The sequence below is a fragment of the Drosophila santomea genome, chromosome 3L, assembly GCF_016746245.2.
Source record: "Drosophila santomea strain STO CAGO 1482 chromosome 3L, Prin_Dsan_1.1, whole genome shotgun sequence".
In the NCBI taxonomy this organism is placed as follows: Eukaryota; Metazoa; Arthropoda; class Insecta; order Diptera; family Drosophilidae; genus Drosophila; species Drosophila santomea.
Window position 1 is genome coordinate 16,550,196 of NC_053018.2, and position 26,116 is coordinate 16,576,311.

The window sequence follows — 26,116 nt, forward strand, 5'->3', positions numbered from 1 at the left end:
CAGAAATCATTTGAACACAAATATTATTTAACATTGGTTCAATATATTGTAGTTAAGTACCTCTCCCAAAAAAATTCTAGTTTATTCAAATGAAAATGTTTATCTATCCAGAATTACTTTTAGATATTTGACGAACCCTTTTCCATATGTGGATTTAAATTACCACTCCTTAACTGTGGTCCTACTCGTTCGGAACTTTAAATACTGGCCTAAAAATCCTTATATTTTTTAAACCTTTTGAACTTGCTCTGAATCCAAAATACACAAGACTAATGTTATTTCAATGATAGAAATATTTTTCTTTCGACAACTCATGGCTGCTACTGTAAAATCTGAAATCTGAACAAAAAACTTGAATAATAAACCTGCTCGCATGACGGAAAATCTCGGTTAGTTAACTGACCTACTCGTGCCGCAAAAAATGCTTAACGGACAGAGTGACCAGTGCAGTTGGCAGCTTCCGTTTTCGATTACGGACTCCATTCTCCTTCCCCTTCCGCTTCCCATTCCCCTTTCCATTCTCCCAATCTGTTGGCCAGATTCACCGGCCAACGACTATCGTCCATTGACCACGTGGTCGGCCACAGGAGCATCGGTATTTAATGGTCTCATTGCGGACAATGCCGGAACTGCCTGTCAATCGATGCTCTGTCTCTGTGCTGTGTATGTGTGTGCTATCCGCAAATTTATGATTTCCTCTCGATTGTTTTCAATGCCTTTATTGGATGCTCAAAATGGACAGCAGGCAGTGACGATTTTGTTGACCTCGTAGCACTGGCCATCTGCCGTACAGATCAGCTGGGTGCGGGTGCTGCTCCGCCTGCCAAATCCTGCTCCGCTCCAGCTGTGGTAGAAGTCCGAGGCACTGATCCCATAGCCATCCATCAGCCAGTTCTGCAAGTCAGCCGGAAAAGTCTCGTACACTGGCACACTCTGAAATCAAAGATGAGACGAGATTATAATTACAGAGTTCCGGTTACGAGAAAATAAACTGGATTGTGTACTAGAAGATCAGGTCATCAACAAGTACACCGAAATAATAATACAAAAATATATTTAAAATTCGAATATTAATATTACAATTCACCATTTGACAATCAAGAATGTCTGTAATATGTATGTAATATTTAAAAAAATAATAAGTTAGATATATAACATAAATTTGGTTGGACTTAAGTACTATAAATCACTGATTTTTATAATAGTTACTTTAATTATAAGTGCGTAAAACACCAATACAAATTGTTCCCTGTTTATTAATCTATCTCCTGCTTATTTCCCCGATGCTCTCGACATTGTTAAGCAATCAAGCCGACAGTCCGTTTTCCAGCTCTTTCTCTTTTTCTTTGCCAAAGCGCACGGAAATTAATTTCCGGTGCAACGCTGCGTATGAGCGATGCGATGCTATCCGATGCAATGCGATATATACTGGCAATTACAAGTGCAAAATGAAATTAATAAGAGAGCGACGTCCAAAAGGAGGTGGATGTGCAAACAGGGAGGAGTTAGCACTGCATAGCACAGGTACAACTAGCGAGCGGCGATAAAAATGTGCAAGTTTGTCAACTAATTAAAAAGGGAAGCAGCAAACTGGATGAGTTTCAGCTGGAGGAACAGGGAAATTGTCGGCAGAGGGACATTGGCAACTTAATTGAAAACTGCAGTAAACAGCTCCGAAGCAGTTTAGCCATATTATATATTTTATGGACACAGAGGGGCGATGCCAAAGTATGCATTCTCCTATTGATATCTACTCAATCATATGTGTTACAGAAACTGAACCAAAAGTATTCTAGATATTCCATATATCATTCCTATCATAGATAAGTTCATATACTAAACTAAACAACAATATTAAAATGTACTGTATTTCAAACCTTTTCCCACATAAACTTTACTACCAAACCCCTTGCAATGGCCGCAGTTGACTAGCTGGGCGCAAAACAGGGGGCGTGGCACGTCGGCCGAGAGAGTGTTGCATTTCCGTTAACGTCAGAGTTAAAGCAAAAGGTAAACTAAAGTTCCGTTTGCGAGGCCAGGACGAAGGACGATGGGCGGCAGAGTTTGCCCGAGGAGCGTGGGTATAAATGTTATCCAGCTAGCCGAAATCTGGAGGAAGCGAGCTTATTAAATTTGAGCATAAAGTGCAATTTCACACTGCAGCGAGGAGAACTGAACACAAACAGGTGACTGGTGACCGGTGGCCGGCTAATTAAATTTACCAATTAGACAGACAAACACTCGAGACACAAAGGAGCGTGCTGGCCAAAAACACGGACAGCAAGCGAAGGTCCTTGAGGGATCCTTGAGACAAAGTTGAGTGTTGCTTTTGATTGAGTTCATTTGACTGGCTGCTGCAGGGCTCAGTAAGCCGGTAGCTGCCAAATCAGCATTTCAGTTAATTAAAAATACATAAAAGCCATAAACATAAGAGCCGAGTTATCATGGCTATCATGCGAGTGGGCGTGGGCGTGGCAGCGTCATTAAGTCACCATGTCTACTTAATTACGAAAACTGTCGCCGAATTCATGCTGAGAGTCGTTGAAAAATGTCGCTGTGAAAAATGTGCGATAATTATTGCCACAATTTATCTCGACTCAACGCGAGAAGGCCAAAAAAAAAAAAGATACAGAATCTAAAATAACATAATTATTTATGACTGCGAGGGAGGCGACATGCGAAAGAGGAAGCAATAAAATGTAGGAAAAGTGATAAATATGCGGCACTTTTTCTCCACCCCATGCGTAATCACAGAATCGTTGAAGGATCTTTGAGGGAGAAAAAAAAGAGCGGAAGTCCTTTGTTGCTTTTTTGGCCGGGCTTAAAGCCAGCGCATAAATAAGCAGCAAATTATTGAACGTAAAAGTTGCCAAATCAGCAGTTGGGGCAAAGGTCCTAAAAGCTAAAAAGCACTGGCACACTTCGCTTTCCTTCAAGTGATACACGAAATGATGCGATATAAAAATATATTATTTTGAATCTAGCACTTATAGTAAAATATGTTATACCATATACACCCACAAGGAGAAACTTTGTGGTACCAGAACCAACGTAATTTCATTATCAAATACTCAATATAAAAGTATATAACATTTGTTAGAGTCTCCCATTTCTGTCAGTGTACAAGTGTATGGCCTTGCCTTAGGCATGCCAAACAAAACACTTTTCAATTAAGCAACTTGTCAGGCCAGCGGCCACTGCCAAGGCGGCTGCTCCGTTGGCCACGCCCACCGAACACCGCCCACGGCTTCCCGAAAGGCGGAAAGGTTTAACACCGACGGACACACACATACCATGGAAAGCACACAGCCTCACACACGCACACACACCGCTGCAAGCACAGATGCGAAAGGGAAGTCGCCTAAGGGAGTATGGAAAACAAATTGATGGAGGTAGCTTTTGAGAATTTAAAGCTAAAGGATACCCTGTAGCGCTAAGTGCATATGTGTTATGGGAATGAGCCGGCGAAGAACTTTATTCCACAGCATTTTGACTGTTTAAAAATAAATCAAACTTTATAGTCCCTAAAAATGTATTCCTGTATCGAATGTTGCTTATATGCCTTTCTATACAGAAAAGGTAATGTATATGCAATTATAATATATTTTAAAATCATATAAACAATATATCAATTTAGTATAAATGAAGTGCTTTTAAATGCATGCATTTATGAATAAATATATAGAAATAAATAAAAATATATATAGAAATATATAGAAAGTATTCATGTAGAACATATGACCAAATGTAGAACAAAGCAAATAGAATGCGAATCGCTTATTTAAAAATCCGCAAAATTCGAACTCCCCTCCCTTCGCCTAACACCCCTTTAAAATCAATTAATCTCCCGCACTGAGGTCCTCTGGCTGTTACAAGGACATCGGCGAACCCAGGCACAACCGATTAGAATGCCTGCAGGGTATGGTCCTTAAAAACGTGGAAAGGACGAAAAGAAATGCCTGGCATACTTTTCGGCGCAAGCATATTTACGTTGCATGTATTGCTAACGAGCTGAAGAATTATGACTCCATTAGGTGAGCGAGGGGGTTGGGGGGCTTTTGAGGGTGAGGGTGCCTCGGATGCTTAGAGAGTCCCCAGCATAGTTAGCCTTAAAGTTCCCGGCCATTTGCTTGTTGTTTTTTTTCGCCTTAGAACGGCTGAGGAAGTGACGCCATTTTGTGCAGATTACGCTTTGATGAACTCACTGGAAATGGTAAGGATAGGTGTGGGAGCCAGTTTCCGAGGTCTGGGAAGTCGGGGAGGTCGAGGAGGTCGAGGAGGTTGGCGAGGTGCCAAGTGAAGGCCCTGGGCCTCCGACAAACGGCTGAGCCAGACATCGGCGTAATGACAACGTCAACAAGACGCCGAGAGATTGAATTTACAGAACAAACAATTTTCATTTGCAGTTGAATTAAGCAAAGTAATCCCCAGTGGACATTCTCCATGTTTTTTACTTCTCTCGTCCTCAGAAGCCAACTCGGTACGGTGGTTGCAGTCCGATTGGATGGCCTTCCAACAGCCTAATGAACAGTGGTTTTTTGGCTTCTCAAAAGTATCCAAGTGAGTGCCGGCATTTTGAAGAAAAAATACCTAAATTCAATGAGTCTAAAGCTCAAGACTCTGAATGGATGTGCAAATACAAAAAATGCTTTAACACGGTTTAGACTTTCACAAAGAAACTGATTAACTTTGACTAAAAACAATGGCCACAGAAATCCATAGGGCTTTGAGTATCTTGCAAAGATGTCTAAACATATTATATTCATAAAGTAGAACTTATTGACATGTATATAGTATTTAATTCTTTTAATTCTGATTTTAAAACAGGGATATTTAAGCTGAATTTAAGCTGTCTGGATATATTCAACAAAACAATGCTTTAGCACCATTGTTACCCAATCAATAAATTTATAGCACTCTTTAAAGCACTCTTTAATGCTTAAATTAATCAAAGAAACACTGGCTGGGCAATTGTCTTTGTAAGAAAGTAAGCAACATATTTTTCCAAATTTAGAGAGACCACGAATCTAGCTCATGCAATGGCCATATGCTGCTGCCTTAACAATATGAAATACTGTAATTCCAAGCAACCAAACGCTTATCAGTACCAACTAAGAAAGCGAACAAAGTTCCCTGCTCTCTGGCTCCCAACCATACATCTAGCACTATCAGTGTCGCTTGTTTTGCATAAAATTTGCATTTATTTGTGCGGGACAATCTGCGAAATTGAAAGCAGATGTCTCAAAGCGAGCTAACCAGCCAAAACAGAAGCCACACCAGCGGCCACAACGCAAACTGCAATACCAAAGAGATCGGAGATGGGGTGGCCAAAATCGACTCCAAATTCCAAGTTGCCTGGGGGCTGCACAGCAGATATTTAAATTTTTGCCAAAACCCTTGAAAAATGTGCTCTATACGCAAATACACCGAAACTGGGCTATGCAAGAGATGCCATCATTTGGTGCAAGTGCTAATGGGAATCTTTCGATGCATGCTTTAATAAAGGCTTTTTCAGACTTAGCCGCAATCTCGAGCAGCAAAATTGGTTTTGCTTGGGGGCAATTCCTGACAAGTTGATGATGTGATTATTACGGAAAATATGAATTTGCAATCAAACTGCCTACTGGGTGTCCGTCGGATATCCTCCTTTAAATCGAAAATTTTTTTCAAGTGGATCTCAATTAAAAGCGATTTTTAGAACTTTAAAACAAAGGATGTTTGGTTTGACCACTCTAATTGAAGTTATAAAGCTATGTTGTCTTGTATATAAAATGTAATATAGAGTGGTGATATCCCAGAATGAATTAAAGAAAGGCTGGGATTCTCCGATAATAAAAAATATAATTTAAAACAAGAAAAAGGTGTATTGTATAATTCTTTCACAACTTTGACTTTAACATTTAACTTCAACGTTGCAATGCGTAAGTTTACTCAAATTAGAATATCTAATATTATTCTATAAATTAAAAAAGAAAAAGGGATTTTTTTTATTTTAAACACTGTATCGCCTTATTGATATAATCGGCTTTAGATTTTTAAATCCGCTTAAAACCCCACACTCGAGATATCCCAAATTTCACACCACCTTATCTAAAGGTTGTAAGCTCAAAGTCCTTCGCAACCATTAAAATCGCGTACAAAATTAAAATTTCAATGTCCGTCAAGTTGTATAATCCGCAGCAATTATGTGGAGTGGGTGTGATCCCAAAACCCAAACCGAATGATGCACTTGCCCCGGAGCTTAATCGGTCATTGCCCTCCGGCTCAATGGCAGTTGACGGGACTGATAAATCTTTAGCTGCTCCCTGATTGTTTTCAATCCTGGGCAGCGACGTGCCGTGCCTGCTGGCTGTAAATGAAATCCGGCGGCGGTGGAGCGTGACCACCATGCGGTCACGTGCCTGAGGAAGCTCCTCCGAATTCTACACAACTCCACCAGAAACCACCACCCATCCCGTCGACCGAAATGCAGACAGGCTCTGACAGATATCCGGAGCCAAGTTAAAAACACTAACCAAAAAGTTAAGCAGCAACAACAGCGTGATTTATGTTGGCAGGAGTTATCTGGCTTGCCGATTTCGGGACCAAGACTAGGAGGCGGCTCACCTGAAACTCATTCGCCATGGCGGCCAGCCAGTTGGGATCCGGGCTCGCCAGCAGGAACTGCTCCTGGTTCTCCACCACATCGACCACCTCCACTTCCTGCATCGTCGGCGATTCCAGGCCGGCGGCTGAATTTATGGCCGCAGCTAATTGGTACAGCAAAAAATTCGTGCGTCCTGCAATCACAAGGAAAAAAACACAAAGCCTTAAAATTGTATTTAAAAAATATAAATTCAAAAAGTTTTTTATTTTTAAATTCATTTAATGTTATAAAAATAAGGCAAAGGGAGAACTATTAATTTAAATAAATTTCAAGAGTAGTTTCACCCCATTTTTACAGCCACATTATTATTCATCAAAATAAGTCAACACTTTCAAGCAGCGTTGTGATTAATTTTGATAAAAGTACTCAATTATATTATTTAGCTCACAGATTATTACCTGCTTTTTTTACAGTTCAACTGGAGAACATTTTTCAAGTGTCTGACTGAGCAAGAAATTTAATTTTAAAACACTCCGAGGCACAAAGCCTCCATCCGAAAACCCGAAAACCCCAAAGTACTCGAGTATCTGAAGCCTCCTCGAGTGCTGTTTTGTTCTCAGATTGTGCGCTAAGCATTTTGTTTGAGTTCAACTAGCTACTTACTGTCAGTTAAGTGCAATCGCCACAGAAAACGGGAAAATGGCAAAGGAAATGGAAAAGGAAAAGTGGGCGAGGGAAATGCGAGACGCTCTGCAGGTGATTGGCAAATGCGCACATGAATCTTTGATAAGCGTCTCGAAGTGCAGTCATTAGACAATTTTTGGGCTCGAATGGCATTAGGTCGATGTCGATGGCAGCTGGCAATCAATTGAACATTTACGAGAACAATTCTTCTGCCCAATCATCAAGCCAAACGAGCAGAATCAAATTGTTTAGCAATCACCTGGGAAAATGAAGGAAAATGCCGATGATTGACGAAAGTGTCTGAAAAGGGGTTCTTTTTTATTGAGCAAATGCCATTCAGCTTTAAATGACTCTCAAATTTCCGTTTCAATGGGTTGCTACAAATACTTCGGCTTGGAATTAGGTACATGAGATTTTCTGTTCCGTTTTGTTAAAGGCTTGCAATACTTTATTGTTTAGTTAAAAAAAAAATCAGTTTTCAATGGGAAAAACTTGTTTTTCTTTTCGACTAATAGTCTAAGTTAGTTTCTTAAACTTCGAAAAGCTTATGTTCAATCAATGTATGTTCTTAATTCACTATTTTTGAAGAGATTTTCCTCATAAACTTATACTTTCTTTTAGATGCCTGGGATTTAATTCAAAGTCGTTTTCCACCTCGATTCGCTTTGCGATTGCAAACTTATTTAATTAACTTGTACACGAATTAAGCACTTGTCACTCGAAACTAATTTTGAACTGCAGTTCGGAATCTCTTTGGTCAAGAACTTTTCGTTTCGTTTCGTTTGTTTTTTTCACTAAGTGCTGCTGCCATTGCGCATTGCGCATTACGCATACGCCGCGTTGACGTTAATCATACGCCATGTTTAACGCACCGACAAAAAGTTCGCGGCGGCATCTCGGCAATAAATCACACATTTTAAAGTTGAAAGTTGTCCGAAAAGCGGATGAAAAAGCACAACAGCAAGCTGAAAACAAATGCGACAACTGACCCAAAATGTCAGATGAGCAAATGTAAGCCGCGAAATGGGAAAACCAAACGAAAGAGGAAAGGCCAAAACCAACTAAGGACAACGTTTCTGCTTTCCACTTTTTGTAAAAGCGAAAGTCGCCGATGATGCAGTGCCTGCTGTTGAGTTAGTGTCAGTCGCTCGTTCTTGGTTGTTCGCGGCCTGTTTGTGTTCGCTGTGTTGGCTGTTTATGTGGGCCAAGTTGAATTGCAGCATCATCACGTGACCACTAGAAATTTGCATTTTAATGGCTTCCCCGGCATTTGGCACTACTTATCCTCAATTGTGTGGAGTGGCAGCTGAAAAAGGAAGAGGTCGAGCAGGCGGTTTCAAGGAGGAGCACGGCCAGCGGAACAATATGTGTTAAGTGTTGATGTCGGCGCTTAATGATGCCAAGAATAAACTTGGCCCACACCCACGCACCCACACACACACGCGCGCACCCAGGCAGTGATAAACCGAAACAGTACACAGTCATAAAACTCAAAGGATTTTTCGCCACTTTACAATCTTTTAGTATTGGAACTAAATAAACACTTTGGGTTCCTTAAAAAGGTACTCGCATGATATTGCTCTAAATGCATAGTGTAACATCACAAAGTATCGGTAAACTTATAAATTATCGAGAAATGTTCAAGAAACTATCAAAATCCTTACTCCTTAATACATTAAAACATATAAGCATAACAAACGATAACATCTTTATATGATTATAATACATTCGCTATTAGAAAAGATCAATTTTCACATTTCTTAATAAGGGTTTTAAATCGCAATGTGGAAATGCCAAAAAATTTAAGTCCAAAGATAGGAAAACATGAGTTTAATTGTCTTCATCACACTTCTTCTATTTGAGGGATATGAGTTCCTAAAGGAGTTATTTGTCTCCCTATACCTATTAAATTGGTAAGTAATTATAGCAGAATTTCCTTAAGTGTATTCGTGTTCATCTGTGTTGTCAACACTAGACGAGCAACAACTCGTTGCAGCGGCAACCAGAAGCAACGCATCGGTAAACAAACAAACGACGGCAGCGACAACGCGTGACAAATGACACCAGCGACATCAAATTCCGCTTGCAACGCTTGCTGCAACGGAAACGCTGCAGGCGGCAACTATTTGCTGGGGGCGGCAAGAAGCACAGAATGGGGAGCAGTAATGGTGCAGTGGGAGAACTGGGAGAACCCCAGGGAACTGGAACAGGCAGCAAGCGGATATAGCGATTGTCGACTGGCAGCAGCGGAAAAAGCAAGAAAAAGGAGAAGAATGGCTGGAAAGTGGGAAGAAAGAAGGAAGAAGAAAGAAGAGGGATAATAGTGTCACACAAAACGCTCAGCAAGTGATAAAACTACAGTGCTGACTAGCTACAAGTGGCAGAAATAGTATATAAATATTGGCTGAGGGATTAAGTGTTCAAAGTGATTTGTAGCAGTTAGTTAACAGAAGCTGACGAGTGGATGAATATTATCTACTTAATGGTAAAATGCTCCTAAACTTTATGAAATCTAAAAAGAACTGAAAACTGTCTAAAAGCTATGAGAATTGTATTGTAACATACTTTTTTGCTTATGTACAAAAGGTTTGGTAATGAAGATATTTCGCTACAGGACTTTATCTTACTTTCTGTTTAGAGTTGAAAGCCCGGTGAATTCGAGTATTGCTTCGCTGAGAAATGCATTTTTATAAATATTCCATTTGCTACTTAGCCAGAGTCCACATTTCGGTGGCATTCATGCTCCGCTGAGTGCCTACGTTGCGCTGCAGCTGCTCTTGACTATCCTGCTGCCCCCAAAACGCCCCCTCAACCCCACCGCCACCTCAGCCCCCTTCAGCCCCTTGTTGCCCCATTTAAGCTCCACGTCGCTTAGTGCTCAGCTTCTTGAAGAGTCGTGGTGAGCTTAGAGGCAGTGACACTTGAGTTATTTTCGGGCTCTCAGCGGAATAGGAATCCGAATGGGAAAAGCGCAGATTGCGAGCAGGCACAACTGAGTGAAGGTGGTAAGCGAAATACCAATTAAGAATGCGTTGACATTCCCACTTGGCGTGGGAAGAACGTCCCCACCCTAGAATTCCCACTCCACCTGCCACTCCGGCGGAGACCACAGTGCGTATGCGTGATAAACAACGCTAATTGGAAAACCAAGAGAGAAATGGAGCCTCAAACAGAGGACAGTGCTGGCAAGATTGGAAATACAACATTGTGTTCTGCAATTACCGACTTAACATCTTTCACAAGGTGGCAAATGATGTAATAATAAGCATATTAAGATAACTATTATATGTGATATTCATCTTACTTTGAATTGGATAATGTTATGTTCAAATTGAATTGAAACTGCTTAAATGCTACACCAAACTCCCTACGGAGACCATCAGCCTTGCAGCACTGATGACTAACGAAGCTCACCTGACGCAGGCACTGCAGCCAGGACTCTTTGTCCCGGCGAGAGTCCTAGAACATCCATCCTCGATTCCCCGCCGGCTGCTCCTCTCGGCTCCTCCGGTAATGAAGCAAACACCGACGCCATCAGGCCCCAGAATATATATAGCTGCAGACGCGGCTGGCAACTTCTGCTGATTCCAGCCATCCTCGGCTGCAACGAAGGATTAGAAAATTTGCTTTCAATTCAGGCGGCATCAAGTTATTAATACAATGAAGGGGCTCCTTGGAAAGACTATTGTGTGAAGGAGCACGATCCCGAGTGGAGTGCATAGCAATTGTCTGGCGCATAAACTACAAAACAAAGGCATCGAGTGGGCACACCATTTCCCTGAATTGCCCTTTCAATGTTCTTTATTCCGTCAATTTATACGAAAGACAAACGAATGGGCGTATATTCTCAGTATACTTGCAACATTGTTTGATTACACTAATTAATTTTTCTAAACGTATTTGTTTTGAGAGCCATCTAACCAAAAACTAAAGGGATTAGAAATGAGTAACAAAGTTAAAACAGTTTATTAACCTATGGCTCTTAAAGGGAGTTTTTTTTTTAATAAAGAAAACTTAAGCATTGAACATTAGCTTAAACAGAAAATCGGCTAAGTAGCTCCCATCTGGTATATCGACTTTCTCTGAGACGAGACTGACAACCAGCATAGATTGGGTGCCATAGTTGTCATTGCCGCTCCACAGAGCGAACCTCTTCGCCTATGTATCCGGCTCCATTTCCGCCGCCAAGCAGACGGACAGACAAGCACAATGGAAAATGGGGAAAATCCTTTGGCCTCATCGACAGCCATTGTTGGGCGCCATCAATTGAGCGATTTGAATGGCGGCGGCCAAAGATTTATGAGCTGCACAAGCTCCTAGTTACGCCAAGTATTTGGCTTAAAAAGTATTTGCACGTAGAAGAACTTTTAAAGTTTTTCACTTATCTGAAAAATTGTTGAACAATTTCATTGATACTATACTCTTTCTTTCCGTGTATTTCCGTGAATTCTACAAGTATTTGGCAACAATTAAGCAGCTTAAAAAGCACTGCCACCATTCACTTTTGCTCTCTTCCCGCTTAACGCGCCATTTAATGAGTGGGTGGAAAAGTGAATGAAAGGAGCCACTGTCAATGGGATGTGTGGCAGGGAAAATGAGCGTAAATGCACAGACAAAACAAGGAAAACATTCCGAGAGGAAAACCTCTTCGTTCCACTCGTCCACTTCCCCTGCTTAAAGCCAACCTCGATTGTCTATCTGCAACTGCAATTTTGTCTTTGTGGCCTCGGAAAAACAAGCAGACAGGGAAAAAAACAACAAAAGATAATGAGCTTCAATACGTGCACAATGCTCAGAAAGAACCTGGCTTAATCTTAAAACTAGGAATTTAACTGTCCACATATAAGAGTATAATGTATAGTCTGTGTAGGTGCAAATACTCGAACGTCAATGAAAATAATAAGTTGTAGATACAAGATACATATATTGATGTTTATTAAATAAATATATTATATGAATTATATATTATATAAATGTTGCCATTTTTGTTATTTGCACCATTTATGTTGAAAACCCCTATTAAATAAATACGGCGAAGTTAATAATCAAGAGTATTCTCTGCAGTTAATCACATTGAATGCGTCACACGTTTTTAGTCATGATCTTTTAAATAAGAAATCCCAAGTAAATAAATACAGCATTAAGCAAATGCATGTGGACTTCTACTAAACTAAATAGCTCAAAAAATGTCTGATTTGTTAAAGCAACTTATCTGTATTTAGACTTGCTTTCTAAGCAACAACTTCACAACATGTTGTTGTCAAATCTAATTCAGTGAAAAACCCGAAAAGCTTACCAATAGGCACACAGAATCAAGACACTCAACTTTCAAATAATTAAAGCACTTGAATAAATAACACAGGTAAATAAGTCCAATAAATTCTTGTCTATATAAATTGAATGCTAAATGCTAATGCTATTTTTAGCAATTAAATTGCCATTCGGCAGAAACAATTGAGCTTGACTGTCTTGTCAGTTGCAGATTCCCCATTTCCAATTTCAGCCATTACTATTTGTTTGACTCTATCTTTGAAATACCATTTAATTTCACAGCTGGCTATCTTTTTATTACACGTTCCGCTTGGGATATAGTGTACAGTATTATGCTGGGCCAATTGGTCGTTGATTTTAATGGTTACCGCTGCCGAGAAATGAAAACACGCGACTGAAGCACGCAGAATTCAAAAGGCAGAACCGAAGACAAAAAACACATTGATTGAAATCTGAGCAATCAATGCCCAGAATATTGCCATATAAAGTCAAGTACCTAGCTGCGGGGGCGATCAAATGATATCAGATGATAACAAGCCAGCGAAACCATGATAATTCCAACTACGCCGCTGGGTTCAAAGTTCACAAAAGTGAAACGACCAGCCTGGAGTAGTTGAAAATTAATATGCGTTAAATGCGAAGAGTTGTTTGTCTAATTAAACACTACCAGTGCTTGAGACTGCGGTCGTTCGAAAAGCGAAAATAACACTGATAATGGTGAAGAGCAGGGCCCATAATGGGCAATAGAGATTGTTTAGTAGAAGTATCCATAACCAATTGGAATCACGTAATGGAATCATTCGTAATTACAGGACTTCATAACATTAAAGAAATTGATAGTGAGTATCGCATTTGTTTGAGCAAAATTCTGCAGAAAATTGATTTTGCAAATTGCAATAAATTTACTTTGTACTTTACCTTCAGCTAGCTGCTTAAATTTGAATTTAAACTACTCATTAAGGTTTTATATCTTAAATTGGTTTCTTATGCATTTTTCATGATTTATTTCCATTTATATCTATCAAAAATTAATAAAAAATTTATTAAAATTTAAAAAAATTTTCTTGAATTCAAAAATACTGCCATTAAATCGAAATTAACTCCAATTAAGTGCCCAAGCTCATTGGAGGAGCTTACCCACACTTTATGCCATAAGACGCGCTGCAGGAAAATGTTTGGACAAAAAGCCCAAGCGGAGGAGGAGGAAAAATCGGCTTAAGCCCACCCACTGGCGCCCGCTAATTCATTTCAATAATAGACCACCTTTTCGTGGCTGTTTTTTTATTGGGGGAAGTGAGCTAGTAGGAGCTCTATTAGTTTTGACATTCATTTGACAGTTTGATGAATGAATTAAGCGCACAAAGGGCGCAAATATTTATGAAAGAAATTGGAATGAATGCACGAACAGAGTGGTAACACAGAAGTTTAAGGAACAAGAAAACAGGCAAAGGGGCAAATATTCTGAATAGGAATGGAAGAAAAAAAGAAAGGAAATAAGGAAATATTCTAAGAGATTTCTATCGCTTGCACACAATTTACCTAGTACCTCCTACTTTTCCAACTTCTTGGCCTTATTCTTGGCCCTCTTTTTTATTTCTCCATTTCCTTGTCGGCCCTTAAATGTCTTCGTAACCCTGAGGCCGCCAATTTGCTACCAATTCCTGCTCCAAGTGTCTGCGAAAAGCAAAATTTTCGCCATTCGCGGGAACGAACGAGAAAGAGAGAGCGTTGGGCAGATTCGTATCGTGGAAAACAATTTTAAATGGCGCACACAAAATGCCGGAAACCAGACACAAAATGTTAACGGAAAGGGAAACAGACGTTTACACACACACGCACACACAACAGACAGCCGCACGCACACACACACAATCGCAGCCCATTTGAATGTGTTGGTTGATGCAATTTAAGCGCCCAAATCATTTTTGATAATTTATTTTAGCTTCTAATGGGCATATTAAATTGCATTTCATATAATATGATGGCTCCGCCCATTTGGTTTATTTAATATGTATATACAAAATTTGAATTTAATAAACATTAATTACGCTTGCAGAATAACTAATGTGCCCACACTACAAATTTGCTTTCTCAAATTCAACAAAGCGGAGAGATTAGGACAGCAAAATAATATTACAATGGTAATAAAACATAATAATAATAGGTGGTAATTGAATTTTAGTTAAACAGTTTTAATTAAACACGTTGCAGATATTTTTGTTGCAGCTGAAGGCAAAAAATGTAGAACTTAGATATTTCAACAGCAACCACCAGCAAAGAAAGCGACCTACAGCTTTTATATGTAATTATATATGTAATTTGATTCCATGGATTACTGCAAATAATTTATCTATTTTTTTAATTTTAACCATTCTCCTTATCCTAACATTACTTAGCGAAGACACCATACCATGCACTGGACTAAAAGCTAAAAAATCTTTCCCGTCAAGCTGCTAAAAGTAGAGACTCGCCCCGATTGCACAAAGATTTTATCGAAATCATCGAAACCCGAGATATATTATTTTTAAAAGAATGTTTCTGTTCATAATCTATAAAAATTACGAAGGATCACCGCTTAAGAGTAACAACATTATAAACTTATATATTTCAAATAAAGTGGTAGCGTGTTGATAATTTCAAAGTATCTATACTTTGTTTATGTTATGTTAATAATTAATCAACGCACTTTTTCTTTGATATGTCAAAATGAATTTTAATAGTGTTGATACGCATTTAGCTGCATTTATATTATTCAAAATGATAAAGATATCAAGATGTATTGTGCTTTTCGAATATCATTTAAGTTTACTTAAGTAAAACAGAAACGACAACCCTGGCTGTAAATTTATGGTGGAAATTCCCACACATCACCTGTTCGCATAGTAGCAATGTAATTTGTCTTAATCAAAGTCCGGTCACACTGCAAAGGTGGCCAATTTTAAACTCGATTTCCGATAGCTCCCTAGTATCGGAGAACGATGGCCCCGATAGGTTCATACCAATACACCTCCTGATATCGAAGAAGCAGAGGAAAATATGAGAAAAAGTGGAAAAATAACAAAACAAACGTGGGAAAAACGTTGAAAAAGGCGACGCGCAATTGCTGAACGAGTACACGACAAACACGCGATTAAAACGGCGTGCGCGGAAAAGCGGAAAAACCACAGAACAGAGCGAAAAAGTGAAGAGCCATCACAGCGACGAAGATGAGTGAAGAAGAAGAAGCGAGGCAGCAGCAGCAGCAATAATAAGTTGTTCTCTGTGCGAGTGAGAGAGTGCAGCAGAGCAAAATAGGGGCATAAAAAACGCGAAATAAACGAAAATAAGAATACGAGATTGTTGCGGAGTGAGTGTGCACAACGGTAAAAGTCCCGTTGCCCGCAAAAATTCACAGTCCCGCGTGCCAGTGTGTGTGCGCGCATGTGTTCGTGTATTAGTGAGCTTTTCCATTGGTGTGCGAAAAACAAAAGCCAAAAAATCGGGGCAAAGAATATATAGAAATCAAGGAAATGCAATATAGAATCGGCCGACGCCGCCGCTTTTGCTGCGTGCTGTAATCCCAATTGGACACCCAATTAGAGGCACATTCGTCCGCCTAGCAGTGTGTGTGTGTGCGTGTGCCTGTGTAAAAAGAGGTCAAAGGCGCAACGAAAGTTTTTCACTTTTCATGCGGTAACCAAAAAAAAATAGCGCAAAAAGTGCCAACCAGCTGAGAGCGCAAAATAAAAAAAAACAACGTCGCAGTTTTGCGTTAAAACAATAAACCTCTTGAAGTGTGCGTGCGCGTGCGGCTGTGTGTGTGTGTAAGAGCGAGGAGAAATAACACACACAAAAAAAACAATCAGTTGTTAAAATAATCCCCAGCAAACCGATTTTTGGATTTAACAACTCTCGGCTCGCAAACTGAAAATCAAATCTGGTTTTATTAGGCGACGCAAAAAGCAAAACAAAACGCAAAAGGTCATAACAATAACAACAAATTAAAAGCGCCAAAAACTTAATTCTTCTATATGAGATTTTAATCAAGCAAGAATCCAATTTGCATAGCACAAAATCGACAGAGAGAGCCAGAGATCCAATCGGAGTTAGCGGCGAACGAGAGAGAACGTAAGTTACGCCCCCGTCCGCCCCCTCTTTGCAGTTCGTTTTGTTTTTGCCGCCTCTTCGCTTCGCACACGTTTTCTGCAAATGGTTTTCCCCCTCCCTCTCAGTTTTCCTTTCAACTGTTGCGGTTGCGCTGCGCGATAAATAAACAAACATCAGAAATTATTCAAAAAATTTCATGGAACGCGCGTAGCTATAAAAAAAACTGCTGATAAGAGATTCTCAGGGGATAGACAGTGGGAGAAAGAGAATGAGAGAGAGATGTGGAAGGATAAATAAGAAGGAACGGGAACAACGAGAGAGAGCGCCCGGAAAAATGGGCCATTTACACTCAAAAATGTGTTTAGATATTTTCATTTTATTCCAAAATAAACTTTTTTCAAAGTTTTATGTCCGTAAATTAACCTAAATAAAATTATATTTCATTCGTATTCAACATGAATAAAAAAACCTTTACAAAGAAAAGTATTTGTTTGCCTGCTCTTATCGATTTAATATACAGCTGTTTTTTTTTCTGTGGCAAATGACCACCATTTTTATCGGCCGCTATACATTAAATAATTTTTAAATGTCTATCGATTCGTGGGAATATTTCCGCTTTGCCCAACAGCACTCCTCCCTTTGATTGCCTACCCCCTAAAAAAAAAGTCCACTCCCTCCCAAAAAGTAAAGTAATATCTACCTTTGTTTAGTTTGAGGCGTGCTCGGCCTGTTTATGGCCGCAATTGCCGACTCGGCCAAAAGTGTGAGCCGCATTCAAATCTCTTTGCTCCTGCATTGCGTTTAAGCCATAATGGGCCTTACACTTCCGATATCTGCTTGGATTAGTCATCGCATAGATTCCCAGAACAGAGATATATGCACATAGATATAGAGATGGTCACGAAGTGGGACTCATTTGAATGAGAATGAGATACCCCATTTGGATATTGATAAGCAAACTTTAGCTACATTTTTACCCGTACAAGGATTCAAATTGAATGACTGATTCCCAATTTTGACTCTTCTTTCAACTGAGAAGTTTTGTAAAAAGATATGTATAATATATGTGATATGTTTACTTTGCAAAATAATTTAACGACTTGCTTATTTCGGTTTACTTAAAACTAAAAGACTAAACTTTCTGAGTATATCACTAAGCGAAGTTTTCGCACTTAAAAATAAATAATAAGTTATGATATCTAAAATGAATCAGCATTTAGCTAGAATTAACGCGTTCACAACAACCCACCAACACTTTAGTCTTAACCTCTTTGCAAAATATTTAAAGTCAAACGTGAGTTCCAAGAACCCCGGACAAACAAATCAAAATGATAGATTAGAATTAAAGAGAAATCTACGGTATATGCGTTGTTATGCATGGAAGACAGCAGAGGAGAGGTTCTCAAAAGGAATTACCTTAATCGATTTAATTGAGCCATTCTTTTCTCCGCCTGAATAAGAAATCGATGAGACTAAATTAGCTAATGGTGGAAATTAATGAGGCTTTGAACAAGGGGTGGGGCTGGATAAGTAAGTTGTAAGAATGTTACAACTGGAGTGACCTACTCTAACAGTAGGAAAAGTCTCGGGAACACAGTGTTTAATGTGAGTGAATTTCGCAGCTTTGTAAATAACAATGTGTTAGTGAGTAATGGCAGTGACATTCTAAAATACTTCCGGCAATTATGAGCAATATTTTCAATTTTGTAAAGTTAAACTGATGTTTTTCTGTATTCTTATTTGTTTAAATATTAATTCAGTTATAGAAATACAAATTCGATTATGTTTTCTTTTCATTATTGTCTTTGCGAATGATAAAAAGAGTAACTTTTGTTTTTAGCTCTCTGAGATTTGAGATTGTTTTTTGAGTGGTTATTGGTCACCAGTTCGGGCTGTTCTGTTCGCCTTTGTCAACGCATCAGACGAGTAGTATCATCATCATAATTGATCGAAACTCATCGAAAAGTTGTCAAAAGCTGTGAAACTGGTTTATGGTTTCAGTTTAGTCTAAACTCTAGAGGAAGCTGCAGATATGTGAAGCATAATCTGAGCATCATGTATCGGAGATTGGAAAAACGTGCCTTAAAGTTGTTTTTAAGTACGCCCTTCAGTTGTGAGCTCAATATAAAAACCAAAACTACAACGCTCTTGCGAGCTTCAACTTTGCACTGCCGCGGAACCGGAATAAATTATTGAAAAAAAAAAATGAAAAAAAAGGGGGGAAAAGAAAGATTATTTCGTTTGCTACGCAATTTGCGACATTTGCATAATGCAGCTGCAGGTGGCGACGAAAGTCGGCCCGTCCCCCGATAAATGCCCCCTTCATTCATGGAGCCAAAGACTATACCCAAACCCAAACAGTCGCTTTCAAAGAACTATAAAAACTTGTTGTTTGCGCCCTGCTCGCCGCTTTTTCCCGCCCTTTTTGAACGCTCTGCAGATATATATCGCATATATACACATGTTCGTACATATGACACTCGTTATGCAATGGCATTGAAATCGAGTGAAGAGAGAGAGGTCTCCGAGACCGGGACAACCGGGCAAACATTACTACGCATGGCGTGGACCTGAATCCGAACCCGAATCGGCATCGCCATCGCCATCGCCATCGGAATGACAATCCGAGCCCAAATCCGAAAGCGAATGGGAATGGGAATGGGAATACGAATGCGAATGCGAATTCCGACTGGGAATCGGACAACAAGCGGGCGAATGTTTTGTATCTGTATCTGGCTTATCAGCAAGCCGCTCGACTGACAAATTGATAAAACAAGTCGGCTGGCGGGGATTGGGTGGGGGTGTGCGATGGTTACTGGCGGGTGGATGCCGCCCCCCTGTCAAAACATTTCCATGCCCTTCGCCGGCAGATAAAAAAGGGGGATAAAGGTGTGCGCTCGAGTAGCGGAAATGCCTTGAGATGGATGAACTAGTTTATGGCAACAGATTGCCGACTATACCTTTTAGCTGTTCCAGAACAGAGCTGATTATTACTTATAGTTAAAGTAGCAAGAGTAAAACATCAATTAAAATTTGTGATCTAACTTCATAATAGTTTGCCAAATAATCATGATGAAAAGTAATAATTAAATGCATAAAATAGTAAATTCGGGAATATTATGACAATCATAAACGCTTTTTAAACATAAGAAATTCGTCCAGATATCTCTAAGATACAAGATAAATTTCTGTATTCAGCGAATGCAATCCAAAGTTGCTAGTAAAAACGATTGTTGCTAGTAAAAACATAAAGTTTACAGTATCAAATCATTTTCCTTTCCAGGCAAAAGCAAAACGATCGTAAAAGCCCTAAAACGTCTTGTCCCTTTACCGATTTATTAATTTAATTATGATCTGTTTCTAAACAGCTTCCTTCCGCAGACACAATCTCCACAATGGCCAATCCGCGCAAGTTCAGCGAGAAGATCGCGCTGCAGAAGCAAAAGCAGGCGGAGGGCACAGCAGAATTCGAGCGCATCATGAAGGAGGTGTATGCCACGAAGAGGGATGAGCCGCCGGCGAATCAAAAGATCATAGACGGCCTGGTCGGCGGACAGGAGGTAAGCCAATCCTCGCCAGGAGCTGGCAATGGGACGGGCGGCGGTGGCAGTGGCTCTGGTAGTGGAGCCAGCGGCGGAGGAGCCTCGCCAGATGGCCTGGGAGGCGGTGGTGGTTCTCCGACGGCGTATCGAGAATCCCGAGGACGCAGCGTGGGTGTGGGTCCCATGCGAAGACCCTCTGAGCGCAAGCAGGATCGTTCACCTTACGGCAGCAGCAGCACGCAACAAACCCTAGACAACGGCCAACTAAATCCGCATCTTCTTGGTCCACCCACGGCGGAGAGTTTGTGGCGGCGCTCAAGCTCCGATTCGGCGCTGCATCAAAGCGCGCTGGTGGCAGGCTTCAATAGCGACGTGAACGCGATGGGCGCCAACTACCAGCAGCAGCAACATCAGCAACCGCAACAAGGCCAGCCAAGATCTCACTCGCCGCACCATGGGATAAACAGGACCTTGAGTCCGCAGGCGCAACGCAGGAAGTCGCCGCTACTGCAGCCCCATCAGCTGCAGCTGCAGCAGCTGCAACAGCAGCAGCAACAGATGCAACATCAGCATCAGCTGCACCAGCAGCTCCAAATGCAACAGCTGCAACAGCACCAGCAGCAACACCAGCAGCAGCAGCAACAACAGAACACGCCATACAACAACGCCAAATTCACAAACCCTGTGTTCCGGCCGCTGCAGGATCAGGTCAACTTTGCCAACACCGGCTCCCTGCCCGATCTCACGGCCCTGCAGAACTACGGACCCCAGCAACAGCAGCAGCAGCAACAGCAATCCCAGCAACAGCCGTCGCAACAACAGCAGCAGTTGCAGCAAACCCTGTCGCCTGTTATGTCTCCGCACAATCACCGACGCGAACGGGATCAGTCGCCCAGTCCGTTTAGTCCGGCGGGTGGAGGAGGCGGCGCAGGTCCCGGATCGCCTTATCAGCAGCAGCACTCGCCCACCGGAAACACGCAACAGCAGCAGCACCAACAGCCTAGCAACTCGCCGCACCTGTCCTTTACCAATCTGGCCACCACGCAGGCAGCTGTCTCCACATTTAACCCGCTGCCCACGCTGGGACCGCACAATGCCACCGACTACCGCCAGCCACCGAATCCTCCTAGTCCACGCTCTTCACCCGGCTTGCTGAGCAGCGTGTCGGCCACGGATCTGCACTCCAGTGCACCGGCCAGTCCCATACGCCAGCAGCAACAGGTCCAGCAGCAGCAACAACAGCAGCAACAGGCGCAGCAGCAACAGCAACAGTTTGATAACTCCTACAACAGTCTGAATACATCGTTTCACAATCAGTTTGAGATTTTCTCGCTGGGCGACAGCAATTCTTCGCCGGAACAGCAGGGCTTTGCAAATAATTTCGTGGCCCTTGACTTTGACGACCTGAGTGGCGGCGGAGGTGGTGGCCCAGGCGGGGGCGGCGGAAGCAATGGAGGAGGTCTGACCAACGGCTACAATAAGTCGGAGATGTTGGACTTCAGTGAGCTGAGCGGCAGTCCGGAGGCGAGTGGAAACAACAACCACATGCGGCGAGGAGTGAGCAACCTGAACAACAACGGGTTGAGCAATGGTGTGGGATCCACGCACAATGGCAGCACAAATCTAAATGGAGCGGGGAACAACAATAGTAGTAGTGGAGGTGGTACGGCACAGGATCCTTTGGGAATAACCACTTCACCAGTGCCCTCACCCTTGGGCTGCCCCAGTTCACCGCTACCGATTCCGATGTCGGCGCAGAGCTCGCCACAGCAGCAACACCACCACCATCAGCAGCAGCAACAACAGCATCATCACCAGCAACACCATCAGCAGCAGCAATTATCATTATCTCTGCACCATTCGCCGCATCATTCGCCGATGCATTCGCCGCACCATGGGAATTCACCGCTTTCAAGCAGCTCGCCAGTGAGTCACAATGCCTGCTCCAACTCCAATGTGGTGATGAACCACCAGCAGCAGCAGCAACAACATCACCACCAGCAACACCATCATCAGGGATCCTCGCAAAGTCACACGCCGACCACAGCGAATATACCCTCGATTATCTTCAGTGATTACTCCTCCAACGCGGATTTTACGAGGGAGATCTTCGACTCCCTCGACCTAGATCTGGGCCAAATGGACGTAGCCGGCTTGCAGATGCTATCCGACCAGAACCCCATCATGATCGCCGATCCCAACATCGAGGATAGTTTTCGACGCGACCTCAACTGATACTATGAGGAGGCTGTTGCGGCCATTGAGAGCGGAGTGCTGCTGGAGGAGGACTACCAGGCGCTACTCGGATCAGAGGCGCTGTCGGATGAACAGGTGGTTAAAGTCGAGCCCGCCGGAGCCGCAGCAGCAGTAGTAATAGTTGAAGAGGCAGCCACCGTTAGCGACAAGGACAAAAAAGATTTGGAAGTTGTGGAACTTCTGGTGTCCGGGGTAATGGATGACTTGGTGGACTCCAGTGACCTGGACGAGGAAGTGCGCAATTTCTTTTTTTAGGCATGCAGCATGTAATTATTGTCATTGTCGTTAACACAAGTGATGGAATTTTCGTTTTTAACACAGATGAGGAAGTGAATTAAGTTTTTTAAACGCATTCACTTGCCATTTCTCGATTAAATGCCATATTACTTAAGCTCATGATTTACAAGCTTAATGTGAATTAAGTTAATTTCGGAAATGCTGACGAGAGTGATTGTAAAGTTTATAAATTTATATCAATTCACTTCCGCGAATTCATGCTGAAACTGAAAGTTTTCTAACAGTCCTTAATATTGTTATCTCGTTATCGTCCGTGCTTTCGTAGCTAGGTCCTACAAAAAAAAAAAAAATATCAAAAAAATTAACAAATTGTTAACCCCTAAGTGTACTTGAGTGTCTTTTACACCCTCTTTCCTCAAAAATCCCTAGCACCCTGAAAAAGCGAAACATATTTTACAGCGAGTCTCAGATTTTACTTAACTACGCACATAAGTCACTATACAATTTACACACTTAAGCTCTAATTTCTGTATATAATACAATAACTATGGGGAAGAAAGCGAAAAGGATTGAAACCAAAAAGTGTCTTAGACCAACGACCAAAATTATATTCTCTAAAGAAAATGATGAATGCTGGGAAGAGGACGGATTTGGAACAGCCCCTCTGAGCATTAAAAGTCCTGATCCATGAACTATCCACTTGGATACGCCATCCAACCCGTTTCCGTTCGTTCGTTTGTTTAATCCAGAAAATAGTTAGCTAATTACACACCCAACCCATATTATAATCCCAATGTGCCGTGGAAGCAATTACTAGAGTTTAAGATGCCGATAACGAAACCGATCCCCTCAGTGCTGTAAAGTCTTCAGAGCCCCGCGAAATTATTTCGAATACAAAAACGATAGATAGATGTATGTATGTACGCATATTCGAGACCTTTCTTCATAAACGCAGTATCACAAACTAATCGAGTATATAACCATACAGACAAACGCATATGTAACGATAAATATGTCTACGCATATAGAGTTAATAGTCCAGGCACAAGTGCAGATCACAATCGGAATCTAGTTCCAGTTGTCTGCTCCGACAAATTTTACGAAAACAACAAGAATCAAAAGCGAACTCAAAAACTAAAGAAATTTTTTACAAGTCTTTAACCAATAGTAGATAGGATTTTTAAAAGCAAAACTTTTCCGAACACTTAAGCATGAAACTTCGACTACTACCATAATACCCAAACCAACTTAGATCTGTTGTTTTTTCAAATCATTTTATTACGAAAGTAAACAAAAATTTAAGAATCAAATCAAAGAAAGCTTTATGGCCTGCAAGCAACAATAAGGAGAATGAAATAGTTAGGATAAGGCGATCGTAAACCCTGCATAATATGAACTGTTTATAAATAATACGAACTCTGTAAAACAAACACACAAATCATTGAGTCTAAACCTACTTAACAATTGTTATAAAATCATAAAAGTGGGAAAAAAAAATTCAAAACCAATAAGCTTCAAAAGTGCAAAGAGAAAATGTTTTATTAAATTCGAGTACCAGAACTTCTTATACATATAAACATACTTAACTATTCATAATAATGGTAAATATTAGTAACAAAGATGTTTTTGCTAATAAAGCCCCAACATGAAAATTTCCTTTTTCTAATTATCGATGTAAAACTCTAGTTATAACATATACTTAAATGAGACGAGATAAACTTTACAAGCGACACACAAAAGCGACGAAAAAGAAAAATACATATATAAATGTAATTTAAAAATGTAATTTATGTGGGAAACGCGCAAAATATATATATAGATATATAGATCGATAACATTTGTCTCTGCTGCTTTGTGTTAAAATATACACGTAAATAAAATGAAAGTCTTGAAGAATTATAATAATACTATTTAAGTGAGAGAGAAATGCTAATTATAAATTATACTATTATTATTATACGATATGTACTAAGTAATTGTGTATGTAATATATAATTACATTTATAAAAATAAAGGTACACCAACAACAGCAACAAATACCGCAAAACGGAGGAGAATAAGCCATAAGATTATATTCAATGTAATAACACAGTTATTTGTTTCAAATAAATCTTGAATTTGATTTTAAAGTCCAGAAAAGAAGTATGACTTTTGTTTTAGATCTTAACGTGGTCTTCATTATGGAATTACATATTATCTAAGGTGGTTTTGCATGCATTTTTGATACAAACCAGTACTGTCTTGGTTATTTTTTCAGTGTTTTTTGTCTGCACAAGCCAAGCAGCACCTGTTGATCCGAAATTCCGTTTACGTGGGCGACTGCATTTCTTGGCGTTCAAATAATGGCACGTAAACTTATGTAAATTTATTGAAAATAGCAATCGAGCACATTCATTAATTGCTCGCCCGCTCTCCCAAATGACATGTGTTAGTTGTTAGTGTTAGCAAGTAGTTTGAGTCTTCGTTAATAAGCGCGACGCAGTTTGCGCTTTGTTTGCGCTAAATTAAGTAGTCAAAGTTCAATGCGGCATATTGAATAACTGGAGGGGCACTACTACGGCGAAATACTCCTCTTTCGGAATCTACTACTTTTCCAGACTGCTCGGTACATATTTGCACATGTGCCACGGATGGCGGAGAGCGACGGATTGGATCGGATCGCCGGATCCGGAGAGCAAATAATAAAATTATTCACAGAAATACGCAAGACGTCAGCTGGGTTTAATAAATTAAAAAAGCTGCTCGTAATTCCGAAATCAAGTTTTCGATCTTTACAGCCAGACACTTATAAACAAATCTAGAGAGCTCAAGCCAGGAACTAATGAGCCACACCACACGGCAAGAAAAGTTCAATTTTTATGTGGAAATAATATACATTATATAGCTCTTTCTAATTATACTGATATGAACTTATAGCATTAATTGTATTTGATTTTCCCTATTTAATGTGATTTTTGTGATTGGAAACATTGATAAAACCTTCAGAAAGCTATTGGCTCACCATAAAAGTAGCATATTTGTGTTGAAAAACTGGAAAGACACGTATCAAATTAAACATTTTGTGCGCTGTATTGCTATAGTTTATTTGGTATTTGGTTTTGAAACACAAATATCTCCATATCTTTTTTAAAAGGAATCCGATTTGTTTTCTCTGTTGATAGAGAGAGAGAGAGAGAAAAACGGCAGTTTGCGTGGGAGAGCAGATATCGGTGGTATAACGGTAAAGGGCAAGCCCCACATGTAGTAAGCAGCATAACGCCAATACAGTCAAGCCTCCTCACTAGACCTGAAATCGAAATTAATTGAAATGTTTTCCGCTGGCGTTTATTGCTGGTTATGTTTACATTTCGCACTCGCATCTTTAATTATAATGTCAACAAAGGTTGAGCGCCCCAAGCATCTTCATCTTTCGGGGGGTACGACTGTACCCACTGAAAGCGCCAGAACCGAACGG

The 26,116-nt window shown here is 40.7% G+C and overlaps 2 protein-coding genes across 3 annotated transcripts; one reads left to right on the plus strand and one right to left on the minus strand.

Moving 5' to 3' along the window:
• Nucleotides 1-338: 338 nt before the first annotated feature.
• Nucleotides 339-15,513, minus strand: LOC120448011. 2 transcript variants are annotated; one of them, XM_039629725.2, is made up of 4 exons: nucleotides 15,413-15,513; nucleotides 10,685-10,871; nucleotides 6,607-6,779; nucleotides 339-933 (listed from the first exon to the last, which is right to left on the minus strand). In XM_039629725.2, exons 2-4 carry the CDS (start codon nucleotides 10,863-10,865, stop codon nucleotides 730-732), a joined length of 558 nt encoding a protein of 185 aa, XP_039485659.2. In that variant the 5' UTR covers nucleotides 10,866-10,871; nucleotides 15,413-15,513; the 3' UTR covers nucleotides 339-729. The 2 variants fall into 2 exon arrangements, with proteins under 2 accessions (XP_039485659.2, XP_043861907.1); XM_044005972.1 differs by lacking the exon at nucleotides 15,413-15,513 and adding an exon at nucleotides 12,809-12,947 and having other exon boundaries at nucleotides 341-933.
• LOC120448009 (DNA N6-methyl adenine demethylase) lies at nucleotides 15,507-24,149 on the plus strand. The gene is made up of 2 exons (XM_039629724.2): nucleotides 15,507-16,648; nucleotides 19,996-24,149. Exon 2 carries the CDS (start codon nucleotides 20,023-20,025, stop codon nucleotides 22,402-22,404), a length of 2,382 nt encoding a protein of 793 aa, XP_039485658.1. The 5' UTR covers nucleotides 15,507-16,648; nucleotides 19,996-20,022; the 3' UTR covers nucleotides 22,405-24,149.
• The last annotated feature ends 1,967 nt before the right edge of the window (nucleotides 24,150-26,116 follow it).

Coding starts and splice junctions, on each gene's coding strand:
- LOC120448009 (XM_039629724.2), top strand. CDS start 20,023: ATGGCCAATCCGCGCAAGTTCAGCGAGAAGATCGCGCTGCAGAAGCAA.
- LOC120448011 (XM_044005972.1), bottom strand. Junction 6,780..10,684: donor GGCTGCAGTGCCTGCGTCAG/GTGAGCTTCGTT, acceptor TTGTGATTGCAG/GACGCACGAATTTTTTGCTG. Junction 934..6,606: donor CCATGGCGAATGAGTTTCAG/GTGAGCCGCCTC, acceptor CTTTGATTTCAG/AGTGTGCCAGTGTACGAGAC.